General features: G+C 44.1%; 1 protein-coding gene across 1 annotated transcript in view; it reads right to left on the bottom strand.

Annotated features, from left to right (window-relative positions):
- Nucleotides 1-20,497, bottom strand: part of LOC308581643 (dynein axonemal heavy chain 11-like) — a 236,406-nt gene that overhangs the window by 196,520 nt on the left and 19,389 nt on the right. The window contains exons 12-21 of the mRNA XM_081184350.1: nucleotides 19,148-19,306; nucleotides 14,743-14,826; nucleotides 12,797-12,955; nucleotides 12,575-12,697; nucleotides 12,299-12,421; nucleotides 6,877-7,101; nucleotides 3,702-3,793; nucleotides 3,041-3,167; nucleotides 2,790-2,939; nucleotides 938-1,171 (exon numbers count right to left, since the gene is read on the bottom strand). Coding sequence (XP_081040476.1) covers nucleotides 938-1,171; nucleotides 2,790-2,939; nucleotides 3,041-3,167; nucleotides 3,702-3,793; nucleotides 6,877-7,101; nucleotides 12,299-12,421; nucleotides 12,575-12,697; nucleotides 12,797-12,955; nucleotides 14,743-14,826; nucleotides 19,148-19,306 — 1,476 coding nt within the window. The remainder of the gene's footprint in view (nucleotides 1-937; nucleotides 1,172-2,789; nucleotides 2,940-3,040; nucleotides 3,168-3,701; nucleotides 3,794-6,876; nucleotides 7,102-12,298; nucleotides 12,422-12,574; nucleotides 12,698-12,796; nucleotides 12,956-14,742; nucleotides 14,827-19,147; nucleotides 19,307-20,497) is intronic.

Genomic DNA, 20,497 nt, shown 5'->3' with positions numbered 1-20,497 from the left:
GCTGTGTTTTATGCCTTCTTCTTCCCCTTCTGTGTTTGTGTGGTTTATCAGATAGTGAGGAGGAGAAGCCATAAGTGGATGTGAACTCCCGCTTGGAAAGGACACCTGGGATCTGCTCCACCTCCAGCCACTGAGATCTTTTGATGGAGCCCACTTTTATTCATGTATTTGTTGAAAGGAACTTGAATACTGCTGAATATTTCGCAAATTCAGCGGTCCCTCATGACTAGTGTGGCAGGCCATCCCCTGTGGAGCTTGCTGCCAACAGAATACTGACATGCTTTCTTCTAGAGTTTTTTTACAAACTGTACTGAGTTCAGAAAAGCCTTTGGGACATGAAATTTTTACCAACCAGTTTTTTCTAATGTTTGTATTGATGCCCTTGTAGTATTGTTTTAATGCGTGCACTGCCATATTCATTTTTGTGTGTGTGTGCCATAAATATTTTTAATAATAATAATAGGTGCTGGAGGAAACTCTTGAGAGTCCCATGGACTGCAAGAAGATTAAACCTATCCATTCCGAAGGAAATCAGCCCTGAGTGCTCACTGGAAGGACAGATCCTAAAGCTGAAGCTCCAATACTTTGGCCACCTCATGAGAAGGGAAGACTCCGTGGAAAAGACCCTGATGTTGGGAAAGATGGAGGGCACAAGGAGAAGGGGATGACAGAGGACGAGATGGTTGGACAGTGTTCTTGAAGCTACCAGCATGAGTTTGACCAAACTGCGGGAGGCAGTGGAAGACAGGAGTGCCTGGCGTGCTCTGGTCCATGGGGTCACGAAGAGTCGGACATGACTAAACAACTAAACAACAACAACAATAAACTGTCAGCAGCAAAGGCTATTTCTGGGGCTGATGCTGGGACATTTGTGTTGCAAGCTGTGGGTTTTGTGGCACGTTACACATGCTCCCCTTTCGAGGGCTATTGCACTTGCCTGTTTGCGATTGTAATCTTTCAAGGCCGTTTCAAAGCCTTCCTCGAGCCGGTCAAAAGCCATTCTGACATCAGCTGCCCACCAGATCTGACTGCTGGTTAACGCCACTTGGGCCGGGAAGTCAAACAGCCACTGGTCTCGGGACTTATCCTCGTAGGCTGCCACAGCTTCCATTATCTTCTGCTTGACTGTCCTGTGCATGGCCTCCTCTAAGGAGCTTAACCAGCATTCTGCCTGAAGCATGTAGACAGGTACACTGATATTATGGAGTCAAGCAGTAGAAAAGCCCACTTCTTTTTAACGTGCTTTCGTGCCATAGCTGTCAACTTACAGATTTGAAAATAAGGGTCCAGCAGCCTCGAAAATAAGGGATCAGCAGCCAAAATAAGGGATTTTAGTCAACCAGCAGCCAAACGAAGCCTCAAGCGGTGGTTCCCACAGCGCAGCAACCCGGCAAAGGGGATGCAGCAGGGAAAACCACTGTCACCTCTCTGCTGGGAAGCGCTGAGCAAAGGCGAGTCCCCAGGCAATGCGGCCGATTTGATTGGCACAAGGCATGCAAGCTCCACCCCCCAGTCGTTCTTAGACTCCTTATTGGGTGAGCAACGCAGCCAAGCAACACAGTTGGAGCCTCCCTCCTCCCTGGCCGGCAGGGAGGGAGGGAGGGAGGGAGAGGAGCTGCTTCCTTTGAAACCCGGGAAATTTATGGGACATCATCAATCAGGGACAGAAGTGGGAAACGACGCTGGGATAAGGGAGTTTCCCGCCAAATAAGGGACGGTTGCCAGCTATGTTTTGTGCCTTTTTCATACAACGTACACAGCCAAAGGAATAGAAGGGAAATCATTCATTCAGATATGTCCTTAGCCTCAGTAATTCCTGCATGCCCCCCCATTCACTCCCCCTGTGCTTGACAATAGGGGGAGCTCCTCTCCAATTCTGAGGTTCTAGGACTCTGTGCTTTTAGGTGGTGCCTATCAATGACCTTTCACACAAGGTCCTGTTTTTTGGAATGCCAAAGGCTGAGTGAGATTGCAAGTTCCCCTGCTTTCCTTGGACCTAGACTTCCAAAAGCCCCTAAAAGAGATGCAGGAAGAGGCTGCTGGCAGACTGATCAACACAGTACAGCGGTACCTCGGGTTAAGTACTTAATTCATTCCGGAGGTCCGTTCTTAACCTGAAACTGTTCTTAACCTGAAGCACCACTTTAGCTAATGGGGCCTCCCACTGCCGCCGTGCGATTTCTGTTCTCATCCTGAAGCAAAGTTCTTAACCCAAGGTACTATTTCTGCGTTAGCGGAGTCTGCAACCTGAAGCATCTGTAACCTGAAGCATATGTAACCCGAGGTACCACTGTATTAAAAACATATATATATATATATATTGGTTTTCACATATTACTTTACAATACCGATGTACCAAAGCCAACATCATTTCCTCCCCATCCCCCCATACATTTACATTTCTATTTCCTCAATCTATCATATTATTCTTTTCTCCTTCCTCCCACTTCCCTCTGCCCCCACTCAATTTCCTCCACATTATACAATTTACAATAATCTTTGCATTCTACAACCTTCTCAAATCATCTATATATTCTTATTATCTTTCCTTACTAATTTTTCTTCCAACCATGTATTAAAAACATATTGGCTATGCTTCCCAACTGCTTCTGACCTTCCTTTTATTTTATTTTAAAAATAAAATAAAATACATAAATAAAACAAAACAAAACAAAATAAAATACTTGATTTGCACTGACTTGCTGTGGACTTTGCTAAGCTAATTGTTCTCAGCTCCAGATCCAGATATGATACCCTTCTCCTGGCTTGCTCTCTGCCTCTGGATTTACCTGCCCCTTGCAGAAACAGGGCTCCGAGAAGACCACAAACTCTCCTTCTCTGCTGTACATCCCTATGGCCATTTGTATTTCAATGTTTGTGTCCTCCTCAAATTTAAGGTCGGCCACATTGTCAAAGAGCTTCACCAAGTGCCTTGTAATCTGTTGACCAGGGTTACAAAGTTAATAATGTTATGGCTTCAGTTTGCTGCCATCAAGAATTAGCAAAGCAAACAATGTCAGTGGGAGAAAAAGAAAAATACCTGCTTGGGATGCGTTCCTTTAGAGATGATTTCTAACAAATCCACTGCAGAGACAAAATAGAATCTTGGAAAGGTGAGTCTCTTGGCATCTAAGTAATCTGCTAAGGATTTCTCACAAAGTGTGAGCCTGAAAAACAAAGTCCACAAATGTAAAAGAAAGAAAGAAAATGATTTCTAACATAAATTAGAATTGCCAGTGAGGTAGTCACTGGAGTCAAATACAGTGGTACCTCTGGATGCGAACGGGATCTGTTCCAGAGCCCCATTCGCATCCTGAAGTAAACATAAGATGCGACTGCACATCTGCGGGTCGCGTTTTGCTGCTTCTGTGCATGTGCGTGACGTCATTTTGAGCATCTGTTCATGCACGAGCGGCGAAACCCGAAAGTAACACGCTCCATTACTTCCGGGTTGCAGCAGAGCGCAACCCAAAATACTTAACTTGAAGCTACTTCAACCCGAGGTATGACTGTACCCATAATCTATCTTGCAGAAGATAAATTGCTGGCAGATCACTGAGTGGTTTGCAGTAGATCAGCAAGGGTTTTGATTTTCAATTATAGCAACAAATATTCTCCCCTCCTTCCCAGAAAAAGGGCTTTTAGAACCCTGTTCAGATGTATACTTCCATAAGTAAGCCTTAGATCCATTTAAGTCAAACCTTTGTTGAAGAACTTCCAGTTTTCCAAGTAATCCCATCTGGTTTGTTACTTCTATGACTTTTTTTGCCTTCACCACCTCAGCCATAAGTTCCTGAACAACCAAGAGGGAGAAAAAGCAGAAGGAAATGAAAATAATATTTCAAAGTGGGATGGAGCTTCTTTTTGAGAGTCAACAGGGCATTTCAAGCGGAGTGTTGCATTTGCATAGGGGAGAGGGTAAGAATCTCTGCTCAGCCATGAATGTGAATTTAATTTAAGACAATCTGGCTAAGTCATATTTAGTCTGAAAAAATATGTCTGTTAGAATTACCCGCTTTATGTGGTTAATTGTGAGAAAGGATCTGGGCAAAGAGGTTGAATAATAGTAGTAGTAAGTGATGCCAATAAAGGTACAGTGGTGCCCCGCAAGACGAACGCCTCGCAAGACGGAAAACCCGCTAGACGAAAGGGTTTTCCGTTTTGGAGGCGCTTCGCAAAACGAATTTCCCTATGGGCTTGCTTCGCAAGACGAAAGCCCATAGGGAAATCTCTGGGACAGCGGGGAAGCGCAGCGCATTTAGAAGCGCTCGGCACTTCGCTGCTTTCCCCGGAGTGCTTTTAAATGTGGGCGGCTGGGAGGGAATCCCTTGGCCCCCCGCGGGACTTCCCGAAGCTCTTTTTAAGTCCGGCGGGGGGCCAAGGGATTCCTTCCCAGCCGCCTGCGTTTAAAAGCACTCTGGGCAAAGCAGCGCACTTCGCTGCTTTCCCCGGAGTGCTTTTAAATGCGGGCGGCTGGGAGGGAATCCCTTGGCCCCCCGCGGGACTTCCCGAAGCTCTTTTTAAGTCCGGCGGGGGGCCAAGGGATTCCCTCACCGCTGCCCGCCTTTAGAAGCGCTCGGGGGAACACCTGCCCCAGCCGCCCCACTTCGGAACGCTGTTCCGAAGTGGGGCGGGGGGGCGGGGACACCTGCCGCCGCCGCCCCACTTCGGAACAGCTTTCAGAAGTGGGGCGTGGGGGCGGGGACACCTGCCGCCGCCGCCCCACTTCGGAACAGCTTTCAGAAGTGGGGCGTGGGGGCGGGGACACCTGCCGCCGCCGCCCCACTTCGGAACAGCTTTCCGAAGTGGGGCGGGGGGGCGGGGACACCTGCCGCCGCCGCCCCACTTTGGAACAGCTTTCCGAAGTGGGGCGGGGGGGCGGGGACACCTGCCGCCGCCGCCCCACTTCGGAACAGCTTTCAGAAGTGGGGCGTGGGGGCGGGGACACCTGCCGCCGCCGCCCCACTTCGGAACAGCTTTCCGAAGTGGGGCGTGGGGGCGGGGACACCTGCCGCCGCCGCCCCACTTCGGAACAGCTTTCCGAAGTGGGGCGGCGGCGGCAGGTGTCCCCGCCCCCACGCCCCACTTCGGAACAGCTTTCCGAAGTGGGGCGGGGGGCGGGGACACCTGTCCCATCCGCCCCACTTCGGAAAGCTGTTCCAAAGTGGGGCGGGGGGCGGGAACACCTTCTGAAGGCGGGCAGGGGGCGAAAGTCTTTGTCCCCCCTGCCTGCCTTCCCAGGGGCTTTTAAATCGCCCTGGACAGCGGAGAAGTCCTCCGCTGTCCGGGGCGATTTTAAAATGCCGCCCGCCAGCATTTTAAGATAGCCCCGCACAGCGGAGAAGTCCTCCGCTGTCCCAGGGTTTTTTAAAATGCTGGGGGTGGGAAGAAAAGCCCTTGTCCCCCCCCAGCCTTCAGAAGAGGTCCGGGGACAGACTGTCCCCGGACCTGGTCTGAAGGCGGTTTCCCTAGGAACGCATTAATTGATTTTCAATGCATTCCTATGGGAAACCGTGCATCGCAAGACGAAAAAACCGCAAGACGAAGAGACTTGCGGAACGAATTAATTTCGTCTTGCGAGGCACCACTGTATTTGATTTGATTTAGTAATAGTAGTAGTAATTGGTTCCAAGGTGGGATACAAAAAAATAATAATAATTCAGAATTTTAAAGTAATTAAAACAAATTACCATCATGGGACATGAGTGGGTACAAAACACACACATCTCAAGTGTGAGAGGCCAGGGTAAAGGTAAAGGTAAAGGGACCCCTGACCATTAGGTCCAGTCGTGACCGACTCTGGGGTTGCGGCGCTCATCTCGCTTTAATGGCCGAGGGAGCCGGTGTACAGCTTCCAGGTCATGTAACCAGTATGACTAAGCTGCTTCTGGCGAACCAGAGCAACGCACGGAAATGCCGTTTACCTATTTATCTACTTCAACTTTGTGCCTATTTATCTACTTCAACTTTGACATGCTTTTGAACTGCTAGGTTGGCAGGAGCAGGGGACCGAGCAACGGGAGCTCACCCCGTCGCGGGGATTCGAACCGCTGATCTTCTGATCGGCAAGTCCTAGGCTCTGTGGTTTAACCCACAGCGCCACCCGAGTCCCAGAGAGGCCAGGGTAAAGAGATGCATATTCAGCATTCAACTTCATTATACAGTGGTTTATTATTATAATAGTAACACAGCTTTGAAGACGGTCTTTAAGCTGTCACCAGATCAACATGACTACCCCTTGGAATTTGTATTTATGTAAGAAACGTGTCACATTAAAAACTTGAAACAAAAGCTAGTTCTGTCCATTATACAAAAGTATTTCTGCACAACTACTTGAAAGTGACTCTTGATGACCAAATGTGACCAGATGAGTGAGAATTCAATAGCCTTTAAAAATTTAGCAGCTATAGAGTTTAAGGGAGATAAAAATTGCAGGCTTCTGGTTCCGGTCTGCCTTAATGGCAGCAGCCCCCATGGCAGCGGGAGAGTGTAGGCGATGGAAAAACAAGGATGATAGAGGGTAAATAATTATTGTAAATTCCCCCCCCCCCGGGGGGGGCGGAACAGGCTTCACTCGCAGTCTGTCTCATTACCTGGTTCTCGCTCTGGCATGGAATGTGGGGGCCAGGGAGGCGCTGAGTGCAAAAGCACTTTGCCTGGCGAATACCCTCCTACACCACCATTAAGAAGCAGAGGTTCCCCTGTTAATTAGAGCTTAATTGGACTAAAGTATATGTGCATGCCAGAAGAGATGAATTACAAACTGCAGAACAAACCAACTGCGAGGACTTTAAGGTTTGAATTTGAGATAAGTCTTCATTCTTTTCTCTCTCACAGAGTTTATGGAGAAGGAAAGATTGAGATGCTTGTTCATACCTTGAAATCCTTATCAATCCCCTCAAATCTTTTAGCATCTTCTGAAAGCTGCTTCCGTATATCCTCAGAATTGGTGAAAATACTCTGGAGATGAGCCCAGGTTTGCTGCACTTCCAGCCACAGTGAAATTACCATGTCTGCTACCATTAAGATCTTTTGCCAGCTACTGACCTCCACCAGGAAATATTCCACATATTTACTCATCAGGATGTTCTGAAGCAGCACCTGCAACAATATTTGAATACAGCCATGTACGGTATTTATTAATTTGCAATTTATATTTATTAGTTGCCTCTTAAAATGATTTAACTAGGTTCTATAATATATATCAAATATAAACAAGGGCAGGATCTACATTGATCTGTAAAAATGTTATTAAATGTAACATTATATTACTCTCAATGCAATTTTCCTCTGTTGAGGGCTCGCTGCTCTACAGCGCCCTCTGGTGTCACATTTTAATAACACATTTCTAATGTTATAAATGACCAATGTACATCCAAGGTTAAGACTAGGAGTGAATGAGTCTGTCAGTTTTGTTTTCTCTCTGCTTCTCATTTTTCAAAGTTTACTATTTGCCCCATTTCCACATTTAAGAAGTCCACATGAAAATTCATATAGATTTTAATGCGCATTTCTCCCAATGTATGTATTTTGTGCGCAATTTTGTCTAATAATACACACGCCCACAAATATTTTTTGCTAATAAACTGTAGTTTTGTAGATAATATTCACTTTCTGGTGGGAGAACTACAGGACAAAATTCAGAAAGGTGAACCTTTGGAATGTTAGCTGTGATTCAGTTCACTTACCGATTCAGGAAATTTTGCATTGAAACATTATTTCCTCCCATCCCTAATTTAAACAATGAGCATCATTTGGGTTACATTCCTCTTGCCACTCTTCCCAGAGGACAACCAAGATGGTTTTAGTGACAAAACCAGGCCTGAACTCCAACTGAAATGGATTTAGAAAATCAGTGTCCTCCATGGGTAACTAGGCCCAGTTCCCTAAGTCTGCAAGTCATCCTCTTCCTGCTAGAATGACAAGCAAAAACATTGTCACACGATCATGACCGAACCCCAAGTCCATCTGCCAGAGTCCAAATTACTGAAATTCATCCAACAATATGGGACCAGACAGCATAATGGCCATCTCCACAGATGAACTGCAACAACTGTGGAATCTAAGTTGTGGTGGATGCAAACAATTGTACCCTCAAAATGACTCTTACATGTGTCATAACATGCCACTGAGGGCTCTGCTACACCATCCAAAGGGCCAGAGCTTAAGAGGCCTCAAACCACTTAGGAAAGGTCCACTGGGAAATACTGAGAGGATGCAATGGTGGCTAGTGGAAAAGAATTGATTCTTCAGCACCATAACTGCTGTGGAACAAGGCTTGAAAATGAGTTTTCCTCCACTTGTATTCTAGTTGCCTCTCAACTCCTTTCGTTGTCCTCAACTTGCCCTGCACCAAAGAATTGTATTGGCTCTGCCTAGCAGGGGAAAACGCCAAGGAACAATTAACAATTGCCCAGATCACCCTACATTTCACAACCATGCCAGCACAGGAATCTCACAAAGCTCTTTAGAATCCACCAGCCTCTGTAGGGATGGCCTGTGTCAGGGAACTGACATCAGAGCAAAAGGAGAAGGAGAGGCTCCCCGATTCTGCAGGAGAAGGTACCAGCACCAGGGGGAGACGCAGCTTGGTAGAGGGGGAAGGAAATCGGCGTAACACCAAGGATCCAGGAGGGCAAATGGGGGAGCGGGGGGAGAGCTCCGGGATTCTTCCCTGGACATCAGTGAGGAGAGCACTGGTCCTCCACTACCCACGCCCTCCCAGCGCAAAAGACTCCCGCGCAGTGAGAGGCGGAGACGACTGGGAGTCAAACAGCTTTTATGCTGGAAAAGGTTTCAGAAACGCCCACAGACAGATTCTGCTAGCGACTGAGGCAGCCACGCTGAGATGGGCTGTGCAGTCTGGATGGTTTAACCCAGGCAATTAAGCTCCCTAATGGGGACAGTTTACGCACGAGTAACTCAAACCCACTACAGCCTGTCTTAACAGATCCCTCGCCCTGCAGAAGGAACAAACTGACACAAGTCAAAAACTCAGCAGGAAGTCATCTGACTATGACAAAGGAGGAGTTGCAAAAACCCCACTTTAGACCTGCTACTTGTCTTGGGCTGGTGATATATTGGGGTAGTCCTATGCTAGTCATGGCAGCCAAACACCCCATATCCAAGTGGTCTCAGCATAAACACTGAGATTCCCCCAAGGCAATCGCCCTGGGACTCCTCTGCAACGATACCACTTCAATCAGCTCAGACTGGGAGACTGATGAGCAGTTGAGTGAGAAGAATCCCCAGCACATTCTGCTAACACAGACAGTCCAGATCAGCACATAAACAGACCAGGAGCCTGGAGACAGAGAGAGAGAATTTTTATACACCAAACCCTCCACCCCAGACCCTCCAGCCTGTTCTGGTGCTGAACTGAGTGCCAGGAGGGCATAATAGGAAAGACGGACTCCTCTGAGCTCTTCAGTACTTACATGTTTTGTCAGGGAACTGCCATCAGAGGGAAGAGGAGAGGAAAGTCGCTCCAGTGATGCAGGGGAGGGAACTAGCAAGGAGAGAGAGAGGGCTTCCACGGGGGAAAGAAATCCAGGGGACACCAGGGAGAAAGGGGAAGCTGAGAGTAAGGCGGAGGGGAGGCTCAGAGACTCTTCCAGTGAGATCAGCGGAGAGAGCACAGGACCTCCGCTTGGCACGCCCATGCTGCGCAGAAGGCTTCCGCGCAGGGAATCTAGGAGGAGACTTGGAGTCAAGCAACTTTTATGTTGGCGGAAATTTAGGTCCCGCCCACTGACGGATTCTGCCAGTGACTAAGACAGTCGCGTTTCAAGGGCTGTCAACCAGGGAAAGTTTTAGCTATACGGCTAGCTTGGAGCAGTTTGCAGTTTACACACAAGCAACCCCAATTCCCATTACATGTTTATTTTAACTACTATGATTATGAAGAAAAGTGGGACCTGCAACCATTACTGTAGTGCGAAGTATTCCCGTTCAGTGTCCTGGTCAGCCATACCCATCTCCACAATATTCTACAGTGGTACCTTGATTGTCGAATGGCTTGGTTCACGAATGCCACAAACCCGGAAGTGAGAGTTCCAGTTTGTGAACATTTTTTGGAAGTCGAACGTCCAGCACAGATTCCACAGCTTCTGATTGAGTACAGGAAGCTCCTGCAGCCAATCAGAAGCCGCCCCTTGGTTTTCAAACCATTTCGGGAGTCGAACAGACTCCCAGAATGGATTAAGTTCGACAGCTAAGGTACCACTGTATTCTATTTCTCCTCCCACATGGTTTATCATTCCTTTTCCCCAATTCAGCCAGAATTTTATGGTCACTCATTAGGTGTTTTTTTTTTGGGGGGGGGGAGAAATGTCTCCCCTTATATTTTTTCTAAGGATTCTTTTTTGTAAGCATCAGCAGTCATGCCTGAACATCAGAATTTCTTTTTCCTGAAGCATTTGCAAGCACTCCACTTAACTAGTGTGTGCTTAGTTTACTGAAGTCAACCTGTCAATAACTTGACACAGTAAAGTAGTGACTCAGCATTTAATTACTGCCAGTTTTCTCAACCCATGGCATCATTTTTTTGCAGCTACCTCAGTGACAGCCTCATAAAAGTCATTCTTGTGAACGGGTCCAGAATGCAATTTGCATCAATCAGTTCAATGAGAACACACTGTGGTTGTGCTTTTTTTAATAGCCCTAAGAACTGCAGTACCTATAAACTGCCATTGATTCTAATCAGTGCATTATTTTCTGGGGGGACGCGGGGGGACGCATACCCCTAAACATTTTGTGAATCGTTGAGGGGCAGTATTTCAATATGAATAGGACAATGAGAGTACCTCTAAACATTTTTTAAGGGGGAAAGCACTGATTCTAATGATTCAAAAGAAATGGAAAGCTTGAGCAAATTGGTTTTTTTCACAGCCAGTGGAAAATCACCACAGTATGTGCCTGCCATATCTGAACGGAGAGTTTATTTCAGAGATCAGGGGACATCACAGAGAAAGCCCTCCTCTAAGTTGCCACAGGACGAACACCTGAAGCATAAGTAATAGTTCTGGGTACAGACCAACCAAACTGGAATGTGTACAAATTATTGCCAGTTTCTGTTTACCTATAAATGTTGTCATCACAGATTGTCTAAGTGTACCAATTAGACTATTTTGTTTGTTTGTTTGTTTGTTTTAAAAGCTTTCCCTACCCCCTTTCTCCCTCTGAATAGCACTTTTGATTGCGTTTCATTGCGTTTTTTAACTGTTTTTCAATCTGACTCAAGATTTTGAAAAGGCAGGATATATAAACAGATTTTAAACTCCTGAGATCAATTTCATGTTTAGTACCTCCCAAAAGAAATGCCATCAAAAAGATGTTGAAAAGTGTCGTGGACCCGATAGAACCAGAGAACCAATCATTCATGTAGGACATGGGTAGGCAAACTAAGGCCCGGGGGCCGGATCCGGCCCAATCGCCTTCTAAATCTGGCCTGCGGACAGTCCAGGAATCAGTGTGGTTTTACATGAGTAGAATGTGCCCCTTTTATTTAAAATGCATCTCTGGGTTATTTGTGGGGCCTGCCTGGTGTTTTTACATGAGTAGAATGTGTGTTTTTATTTAAAATGCAATTCTGGGTTATTTGTGGGGCATAGGAATTCGTTCATTCCCCCCCCCCCAAATATAGTCCGGCCCACCACAAGGTCTGAGGGACAGTGAACCAGCCCCCTGCTGAAAAAGTTTGCTGACCCCTGCTGTAGGATGTGTGGTGCCAAGTGTAGCACTATGATCTCTTGCAGATAATATGCATTCATAAAGATCCACTGCATTTTTAAAATTTGTTTTGACTTGATAAAAATTAAAAACTCTGGAAAATCAGGAGGGTTGTAATGTGGGTTAAAACAATTTAATATCTAATATAAAAAAAACTATTTGCGTTGTTTTGTATGTATTCTTAAAAAGTGCATGGAAATATTAGAAGGCATTGTTTCTGTTTAAATGAACTCTCACGGGATCCCATCCAACGACTTACAATCACGCTAATGTGGTGGGTTCACCCACAGAACTTCGAAGTCTTCCCTGAGATGCTGGAGGGAGCAGCTCGCTGCAACACTGATCTCTTGCTCATGCCTATTGTTTGGAACAATAACGGGTTATGTACTTTGCGTTCGACACAATACATCGACTGCTTCTGGGAAATAAGGGCTAGAATTGAAAAGGCCACACACACAAAATTCTGCATGGGCCTCCAAAATGCTCAGAGAGTTGGATTAATGACTCTAAATAGTTGGCAGGCGTGCTACATAATGCCTTGGAGAAAACATTCAGAGCAAGCCATCACCTGGTTGTCTTCTAGTGTTTCTATAAGGTTTTCATCGGATTTCAACAATGGCGTGCCTGTGCTGTGATGTTCTTCATAGGAGAAATCCATAACACCCCATGTCTGATTGATTTCCATGAGTGCCTATGGAAAAAGAAAACAAATCGGTTCCACGAGTGCAGCCCTGGTTCTGTTAACACTATATGCACATCACGCCCCTGACTTCAGTGTCATTAGGACGGTTGACTATTTCCTACGAAAGCAGCTGTTACTTATAATACATTAACTGTGGCCTACTTTTTCTATTGCCATTTCTTTCACAGCTTTATCCACAATATGTTTCACTTCATCTTCTACCCTGTGGAGCTGGAGAGCTAAAAGGTCCCCTAGTGTAGTGTCTTCGTTCATGACAAAGCAGACCTGGGAAACGAAATTGAAAAGAAAAGTCATTTGCAGCTCAGGAAAAGACATGGCATTTGTGTGCACACAGCTCCAGTGTACGAAGCCAAAAAGCTATACCCCTGTCGCAGCCATAAGTTGTTGCCAGTGTCTTTTCCGAACGGCAGGGTTCTGAAGTTCATTCACTGCTCTCAAGGAGGTTAACAAATTCTTAACTGTTGACTCTAATCCCACGTATACATGCCAAGCACGTATTCCTTTATCCAAAGTCTTCATGTCCTGTGTGGTACAGAAACCGTGAAAAGCAAGCAAGCAATGGGAGACAGATGTAAAACACAAAGTTGCTTTCAGAAACTAAATGCTTAATCCAGGCATAGGCAAACTCGGCCCTCCAGATGTTTTGAGACTACAATTCCCATCATCGCTTTACCACTGGTCCTGTTAGCTAGGGATGATGGGAGTTGTAGTCCGAAAACATCTGGCAAACCGAGTTTGCCTATGCCTGGATTAAGCTTTCAGTAGGCCAGATATCGTCCAAATGTAACACTTTGGGGGGAGGCATGTATTGCACAATGAAGTTCCTTTGCAACTGCAGTGCTTCCTACTAGAGATTTGTTCAATTGACCAAACAGGGGGTGCTCAGTGCATTGGGGGCTGAGATCAGAGGTGCCATCACTTCACATCCAGTTCTGCATTTGGCCTCAAACAATGAGGGTCTCTGGCTCCCTAAAAATAAACACTGAGAGGGCCCAAAGAGCCTTGGCCCCCAGACAGGCATCTATGGCTGAGATTGTGTCCATTGCTCCTGTCCCCTCATCATTCACAGATTGTCCAGCTTTTCCACAGAGAGCCTGCATGCAGACAAAATGAACGCACATAGCCGTTGGTCCTGCAATCTCTACCCAGCAAAAATGCAGAGACAGTTCTGTGCAGGGGCAAAGCTTGCACACACATAACTTGTATCTTCATAGGCTGTATGTAAAAGAGCTGTATCAGTGTGTGAGGCCATATGTATTAATTTACAAAGCCATAGATAGATAGATGATAGATGATGATAGATAGATAGATAGATAGATAGATAGATAGACAGATAGATGATAGATAGATAGATAGATAGATAGATAGATAGATAGATAGATAGATGATAGATAGATGATAGATAGATAGATGATAGATAGATAGATAGATAGATAGATAGAGATAGATGATAGATAGATAGATAGATAGATAGATAGATAGATAGATAGATAGAGATATAGATGACAGACAGACAGATAGATAGATAATAACATTTTGTAAGATAGATAGATAATCAGACAAAATAAAATATGATCAATTCATTTAACAGGCAAATTTTATAAGTGCATACCATTTAAATACTTCTCAGTGTTTAATGCAGTGATCCCAAAGAAGGGGCTTCCAATCAAGGCTTAATTTGAGGTTGTTGTTGTTGATAATAATAATAATAATAATAATAATAATAATAATAATAATAATACTACCAGATTTTCCCTAGAAAGGATAAATTGGGATTCAAAGAGAGTGGAGAATGGTGGCTAGCATTTTGATGCCAATGGCATGATGCACACATAGCAAATGAGTGTGGGCTCATTGCATGCATGGGGAGCACTGATCCCACAATCAACGCCTGTCTGGAAGCACCCCATAGCTCAAGACAAAAGGAAAAGAAAGCTATTATCTACTCTGCAAACCTATAAAGCAACTCTACAAACCACTTTCAACTTTCTTGGCTTCCACCAAAGAAATGCTGAAATCGTAGCATGGTAGGGGTGCTTGTGAATTCTCTGTTACAGCTTGCTAGCCTTGACAGAAGTCAGCCCCTGGGGTTCTCTGAGGGGGAAGGAATTACTGTTAAACCAGTGTAAGTAAGTCTAGCTGAGAGTTCTCATGCCTTTTCTCCGCAGTGCTTCTCAGGCACTGGGCACCACTTCAGTTCAAGAACCAAAAGTTACTGTATACTCTACTGTATGGAAAAGGATTGGTTTGCCAGTTCAGTTAAGTACAGTGCATGTAAATACAATATAGTAATTTGGAGTATTTATCACCTTTGAAAATCTTCTAAGGTCCACATCCATTTGTTCAACATTTATTTGTTTCCATGGAGTTTTCATCCAGTCTTTAATGCTCATCTGTAGACAGGAGGAAAGAAGAATCCCATAACTTTTATTTTTTGCAGCATCTTAGGATGCAAAGAGAGCTTTCAAACTCACCTGTAGGTTCTGTGTATAAATATGTATAATGTACAATGCATACAAAATGATTTTCAAAATCTGAAACCTACTGAGGCTGAAATCTAATCTAAGGAGACATGTATTCTTGATTCTGTGCACTAGAAAATCTTGCTGGCTTTTTAAGGGAGAGAAAACATTGTCCAGAAGATTCATATTCCAAAGGCATTACTTCCCCACAGAAATTCTCTTGCGTTCAACAGAAAGCTCTCTCATCAAGACCTGGAGAGAGGAGGTTGATGTTTTAATCATTTGCTAGAAAGCCTCTCTTCCCCTACTCCAAATTCATTTGTCCGACTTGCTGTCATCAGTCATACTTGGTTAAGAAAAGGAAAATGTATAATCAAAAAGAATTGTTGAAATTCTGTCTGTTCGTTTCCTTGATGTTCATTAAATGTTAAGATCAATGTGCCATTTCGGGTTTCAGTAGCGAGGCAACATTCAAAGGTTTGCCTTAAGATATACCTGAGATTAACAGTGCAGTGTTTTCTCACCAGTCAAGATGGCTTAAATGGGGCTTAGATGGGCTTATGGTAAAGATAAAGGGACTCCTGACCATTAGGTCCAGTCGTGACCGACTCTGGGGTTACGGCGCTCATCTCGCTTTTTGGCTGAGGGAGTGGGCATACAGCTTCCGGGTCATGTGGCCAGCATGACTAAGCCGCTTCTGGCGAACCAGAGCAGCACACGCAAACGCCGTTTACCTTCCCGCCGGAGTGGTACCTATTTATCTACTTGCACTTTGACATGATTTCAAACTGCTAGGTTGGCAGGAGCAGGGACTGAGCAACAGGAGTTCACCCCGTTGCGGGAATGCGAGCCGCCAACCTTCTGATCAGCAAGTCCTAGGCTCTGTGGTTTATCCCACAGCACCACCCGCATCCCATCTATGGGCTTAGATGGGACTTGAGTGGGTTCTGGAGTGCAGCCTCAGTTGCAAAACAAAACCAAACAAAAAACATAACCAGTATATTTTAAGTTTTGTTATGACTACATTTCATATTTAACCAGAGCTCTGAAAACTCACATGTATGTGGTTTGAAACTACCTGCCCCCTCCCTAAATGACTCCCTTACGTTATCCTAGAAGAGAGATCTTAAGATCCAACCCAAACTTTCTTTCTATAAATGGAACAGAGTTAATCTTCACCAAAGTGAGCTTTCACATCTCCCTTTCCTTCTGCAGATCACAGCACCCTGGGAAAGTCTACTCATTGGCAATGGTAGAGATTGATTGAGGTGAAGGGACTACAAATGAAGGTGAAAATTGGTGGACATTTCTGCATTTTTGTGAACAGAGGAACACATTAGTGCCAACGCCAAATTATATCTTTCATACAAACTGTTTTTTAGTTCGTTTTTCATCATGGACTACACAGATGGCATGTAGAGTTGATACGCTGGCTCAAGCCTTCCTTGACTCAGTTGTCAACTTAGCAACCCCCTATAAACTGATTCTATAGAAATAGTAGCAGCAACAGCTGTACAGGAACATCTGGGCCCTTGTAGTGGTGGACTGCTCAAGCAACAGCTTCATCATTTTCACTTTTACACTGACTGACAGGAATGGCAAATTGCCAAAAAATAAAAAATGTAATCATGCTCATTGAAATGTCTGGGTTTCCAAGTTTTCATTCAGATCATTATCTGTACGCTGGTTCCCTCTGCCAGTAAAGCGAGATGAGCGCTGCAACCCCAGAGTCGTCCATGACTGGACCTAAGGGTCAGGGGCCCCTTTACCTTTAAGAAACTGTCAGACTCAGCATCTTATAGTCTTATGTGCTCATAAAATAAAAATTACCAAAGATGGAAGGACAAATGATGAAACAATACACATTTTTAATGCTTCTTTTCTCTCTCCCCCCCCCTTTTAAAGCAAAAATGGACTCCATCAGCGGACTAAGGAAACACATTGCACCGAATTAAATGGTTCCTTTCCTCTGATGGAAGGACTCTTCTATTGTAGAAAGGAACCATTTGCTTCCATCTCAGGTTATGCATTTATATGGAATGTTGTATACGGAAAGGAAAGGAACATTCTCTTTGAGTTTCTTTTTTCCAGGTTTAGCACTGACACCCGTTATTTCCATTCGTGGTTTTTTTTTATGTAAACAGACTTGGAAATGACACAAAATGGAAATCCTAGGATCATTAGAGACAGAAGATCATCAAATAGAATATTGATGTGCATCTCTAGCATCTGGTTTTTCTTAGCATTGTTCCTGTGTGTTTTATTCATTTTAGGCACATGTTCATAAATAATTTAGCATTGTCATACATGCACTTGCCACATGGCGCAAAGCAGAAATAGAATGGAATTAATTTTCAAGGACATATTTTTCTCCCATCAGAGGAGCCTATTTCAAGCTCATTCAAACCACAACAATCCCCATCAGGAAATTCTCTTTTATTTTGTCAGATGAGGGATACAACAAGTAATTTCAATGCTTTCAGCTTTGTCATCATTTTCTGGGATCTATGGTAGCAAACTTCCACACTCCCTATATATATATATATATATATATATATTTTGTAGTGATGGGGAATAGCAGAAGGTTCTATATTCAATCCTAAAATCTCTTGATTAAAGCAAACTCAATAGGGCTGATGAAGCACGCTACCTGAGACTGTTTAAGAACTGCTGTATGTCAGAAGAGACAAAATTGGGCTAGATGAAGCAGTCACATGATTCAGTAAAAAACAGTTTTGTGTGCCTACAGGAAACAAACACAAATATGAATCTGTTTTGATGTATGGATGGGTCAGTAAGTGTGCCAACATCATCCCCACTGTGCATCGGGGTGGACTGTGTGGAGAGAGTCTTTTCCTTTAAATTCCTAGGAACTTATCTCTGTGAAGACCTTACTTGGAAAATGAATACAACCCAGGTGGTTAAGAAAGCCCAACAGAGACTCCATCTCAGAGTATTGCGAAAGAACAATGTCAATCAACATTTGATGATCTCCTTCTACCGGTCCACAACAGAAAGTGTCCTTTCAAACTGCATCACGGTGTGGTACGCTGGTTTGACATCAACTGATAGGAAGTGCCTACAGAGGGTGGTGAATACAGCACAATATATTATGGGCTGTCCCTTGAATCTGCTGGATGAAATAGCGGAAGAATGTTGCCTCAGGAGAAGCATGATTAGTCGCACCAACAGGGTAAAGAACAGCTTCTATCCATGGGCTGTTAGGCTGCTGAATAAAAAGATAACAACAGGGCAACTGACTTTCGGGTTTGGTGGGTGTGCGTCAGTAAACAAGGGGAATTAAGACTAAGAGAGCTGAGTGGGGGGTGCTCATGTAATCTCACTGTATACAAGTTGTACAAGTGACAAAGTATTTCAATTCTAAATTCTCTTGAGAATAAGCAATTTGTTTATTTAATTAATAAATTTGATATGCCACCTGATGGGGGAACCGTTATCAAGCCTGATTGGCTCTATCCCTGTTCTTATTTTTGAAGTGTGATATCTAAGGAAAGTCTTTGTTCTTTAGACATGGGAAGAACTTTTACAAACTTCAACAAACAGGCTCACAACAGGTTCAGAAGCAATGGCTAAACCATAGATTGTGAGTGGACTTCTGACACATGCTCATCTCTCCCTCCTTCTAGTGTTCTCCGCTTCCTGGTTTGAGCAAGCCATAGTTAGAAACCACAGTATGAAATGACTTTCGGTTTCTGTTTTGGACACCAACTTTAGTTTGTTTGAGCAAAGCAAGGGGACAGGAAGGAAAGCATCAGGGCACCAGAGAGAAGGAGGGAGGCAGATCAGCCCAAAGCCACAGTAAGCCTGAACGGGTGAAGTGTTCAAATTGCTTATTGACTGTCTGGAAACAGACTTGCCTCATCAACAGACTCAAAAAACACCAACAATTATAAAGGGATAAATGGTCATTGATGGGGTAGGTGAATTTGGATTGTGATCTGGTATGCCTGTGAAGGAGCTAACAAGAGGCTGATTTAGTTTCTCAATTGCTAGCTGGACGAATGAGCTTGAATGCACGATATCATCTTGAGTTTTGGGTTCTTAGTAATCTCCTTTTACTATTTTGCTTCATTCCTTATCTCCATAAACTTGTTACTGTTTCCATGACCCAGCAGGACACAGACACAATCAACACAGGACCCACCAAATCACAAAGTAATCTTGTACCACTTCATTCTGTCCTCTCTGAAATAACATCCCTTTAATGCAAATGGCAAAAGCAAGTCCTTACCTGGACAAACACCACCATATCCCAGACTGATTTAAGCAAGATGGCGTCAGTACGGCACTGCTTCAGCTGCTTGTATTCTGGCACACTCACTTCAAAAAGCTTTGCAGTTTCCTGCAGCAGTTTCATTTCTGTCTCTAATTTTGCAATGTCTTTATGAGTCTGCAAGGACACCATTTTGAAACATATTATCAAGCAAAAGCACCAGGTCTTTGCTTACAATGTTCACAAGAACCTGGATCTATGGATGTCTCTAATGAAGACACTGCTTCTGATGTTCTTTGATTTTGATAAGTATTGGGGAAACACATTGCTAATTTTTTTAGGGGTAAATACTAGAGAAGTAAAAGATTACACTAGATCTGAAGAAGAGCGATTCTTCCATAGGAATTCTATCCAGGGAAATAATCTGAGTGTTTGCACAATGTGAAATTCCCTCTTCTTACAAGAGGCACTGACATTGCTACTGTTTTGGTGCCAAGTCAACTTAAAAGTTATTAATTTGTTCAGAATTCTTAAATGGTTTTAGACTTGCTTTTTGTGTGGGTGACTGTTGCTGTGAGTATTTGTATTCATCTTGATGAGCTGGGTCTCTAATGTCCTTTGCACAGAAGTTTGGTTGTACGCTACCCTGATTATCAGGACTCATGCAGAGCAAGCTATAAATGCTTTAATACATAAATAAATGGAGTCAGTTTTGTTTGTCGTCAATCAAAGTATGCAAGATAATTGATGGGTGTGCTAAACTGTTGCATCCAAGGTCACACAACAAGGTCAAGGCCCAATTCGGAAAATATTGAAGCTCCTCCCAGTTATGTTTGGAGAGAGAGGCTAACACAGTTACTTTTTTAAACAAGGATGGGAAACCTGGGGCCCTGAAGATGTTGTTGGACTACAGCTCCCATCATCCTTGACTATTGGTCATGTTGGCTTTAGCTGATGGGAGTTGGAGTCCAATGACACCTGCTGGACCACAGACTCTCCATCCTTTCTCTTGAACCATACCATCCCTTTTGACCTTGAAACCCCCCTCTGTAACCGGGAACATTTTAAAAACTGCTTGAGATTAAATTGTAGTGAAAGAAATGTGGCTTGTAAATGCTCAGGAGAACTTTATATCAATTTCATTTTTTTACTTTCCATTTATCAGAGGCAACACGCTCAAAGTGAATTGCTGCAACATGATAATGGATACAACATTGTGAGATTTTCTTGTCTGTGGTAAAAAAAAAACAATTAGTCAAAACATTACACAAGTAACATACTACAATAAATGTCTGCTTTCTGAACACCTATCTGGGTTTTTGTCTTTAAAAAAAAGGAAAAAAAGAAACATTTTGATACTTCCTTCTT

This window comes from Podarcis bocagei (genome assembly GCF_964188305.1).
Source record: "Podarcis bocagei genome assembly, chromosome: 1".
Classification (NCBI taxonomy): Eukaryota; Metazoa; Chordata; class Lepidosauria; order Squamata; family Lacertidae; genus Podarcis; species Podarcis bocagei.
The sequence above is the reverse complement of the archived record's forward strand: the minus strand, read 5'-3'. Positions and strand labels throughout refer to the sequence as shown.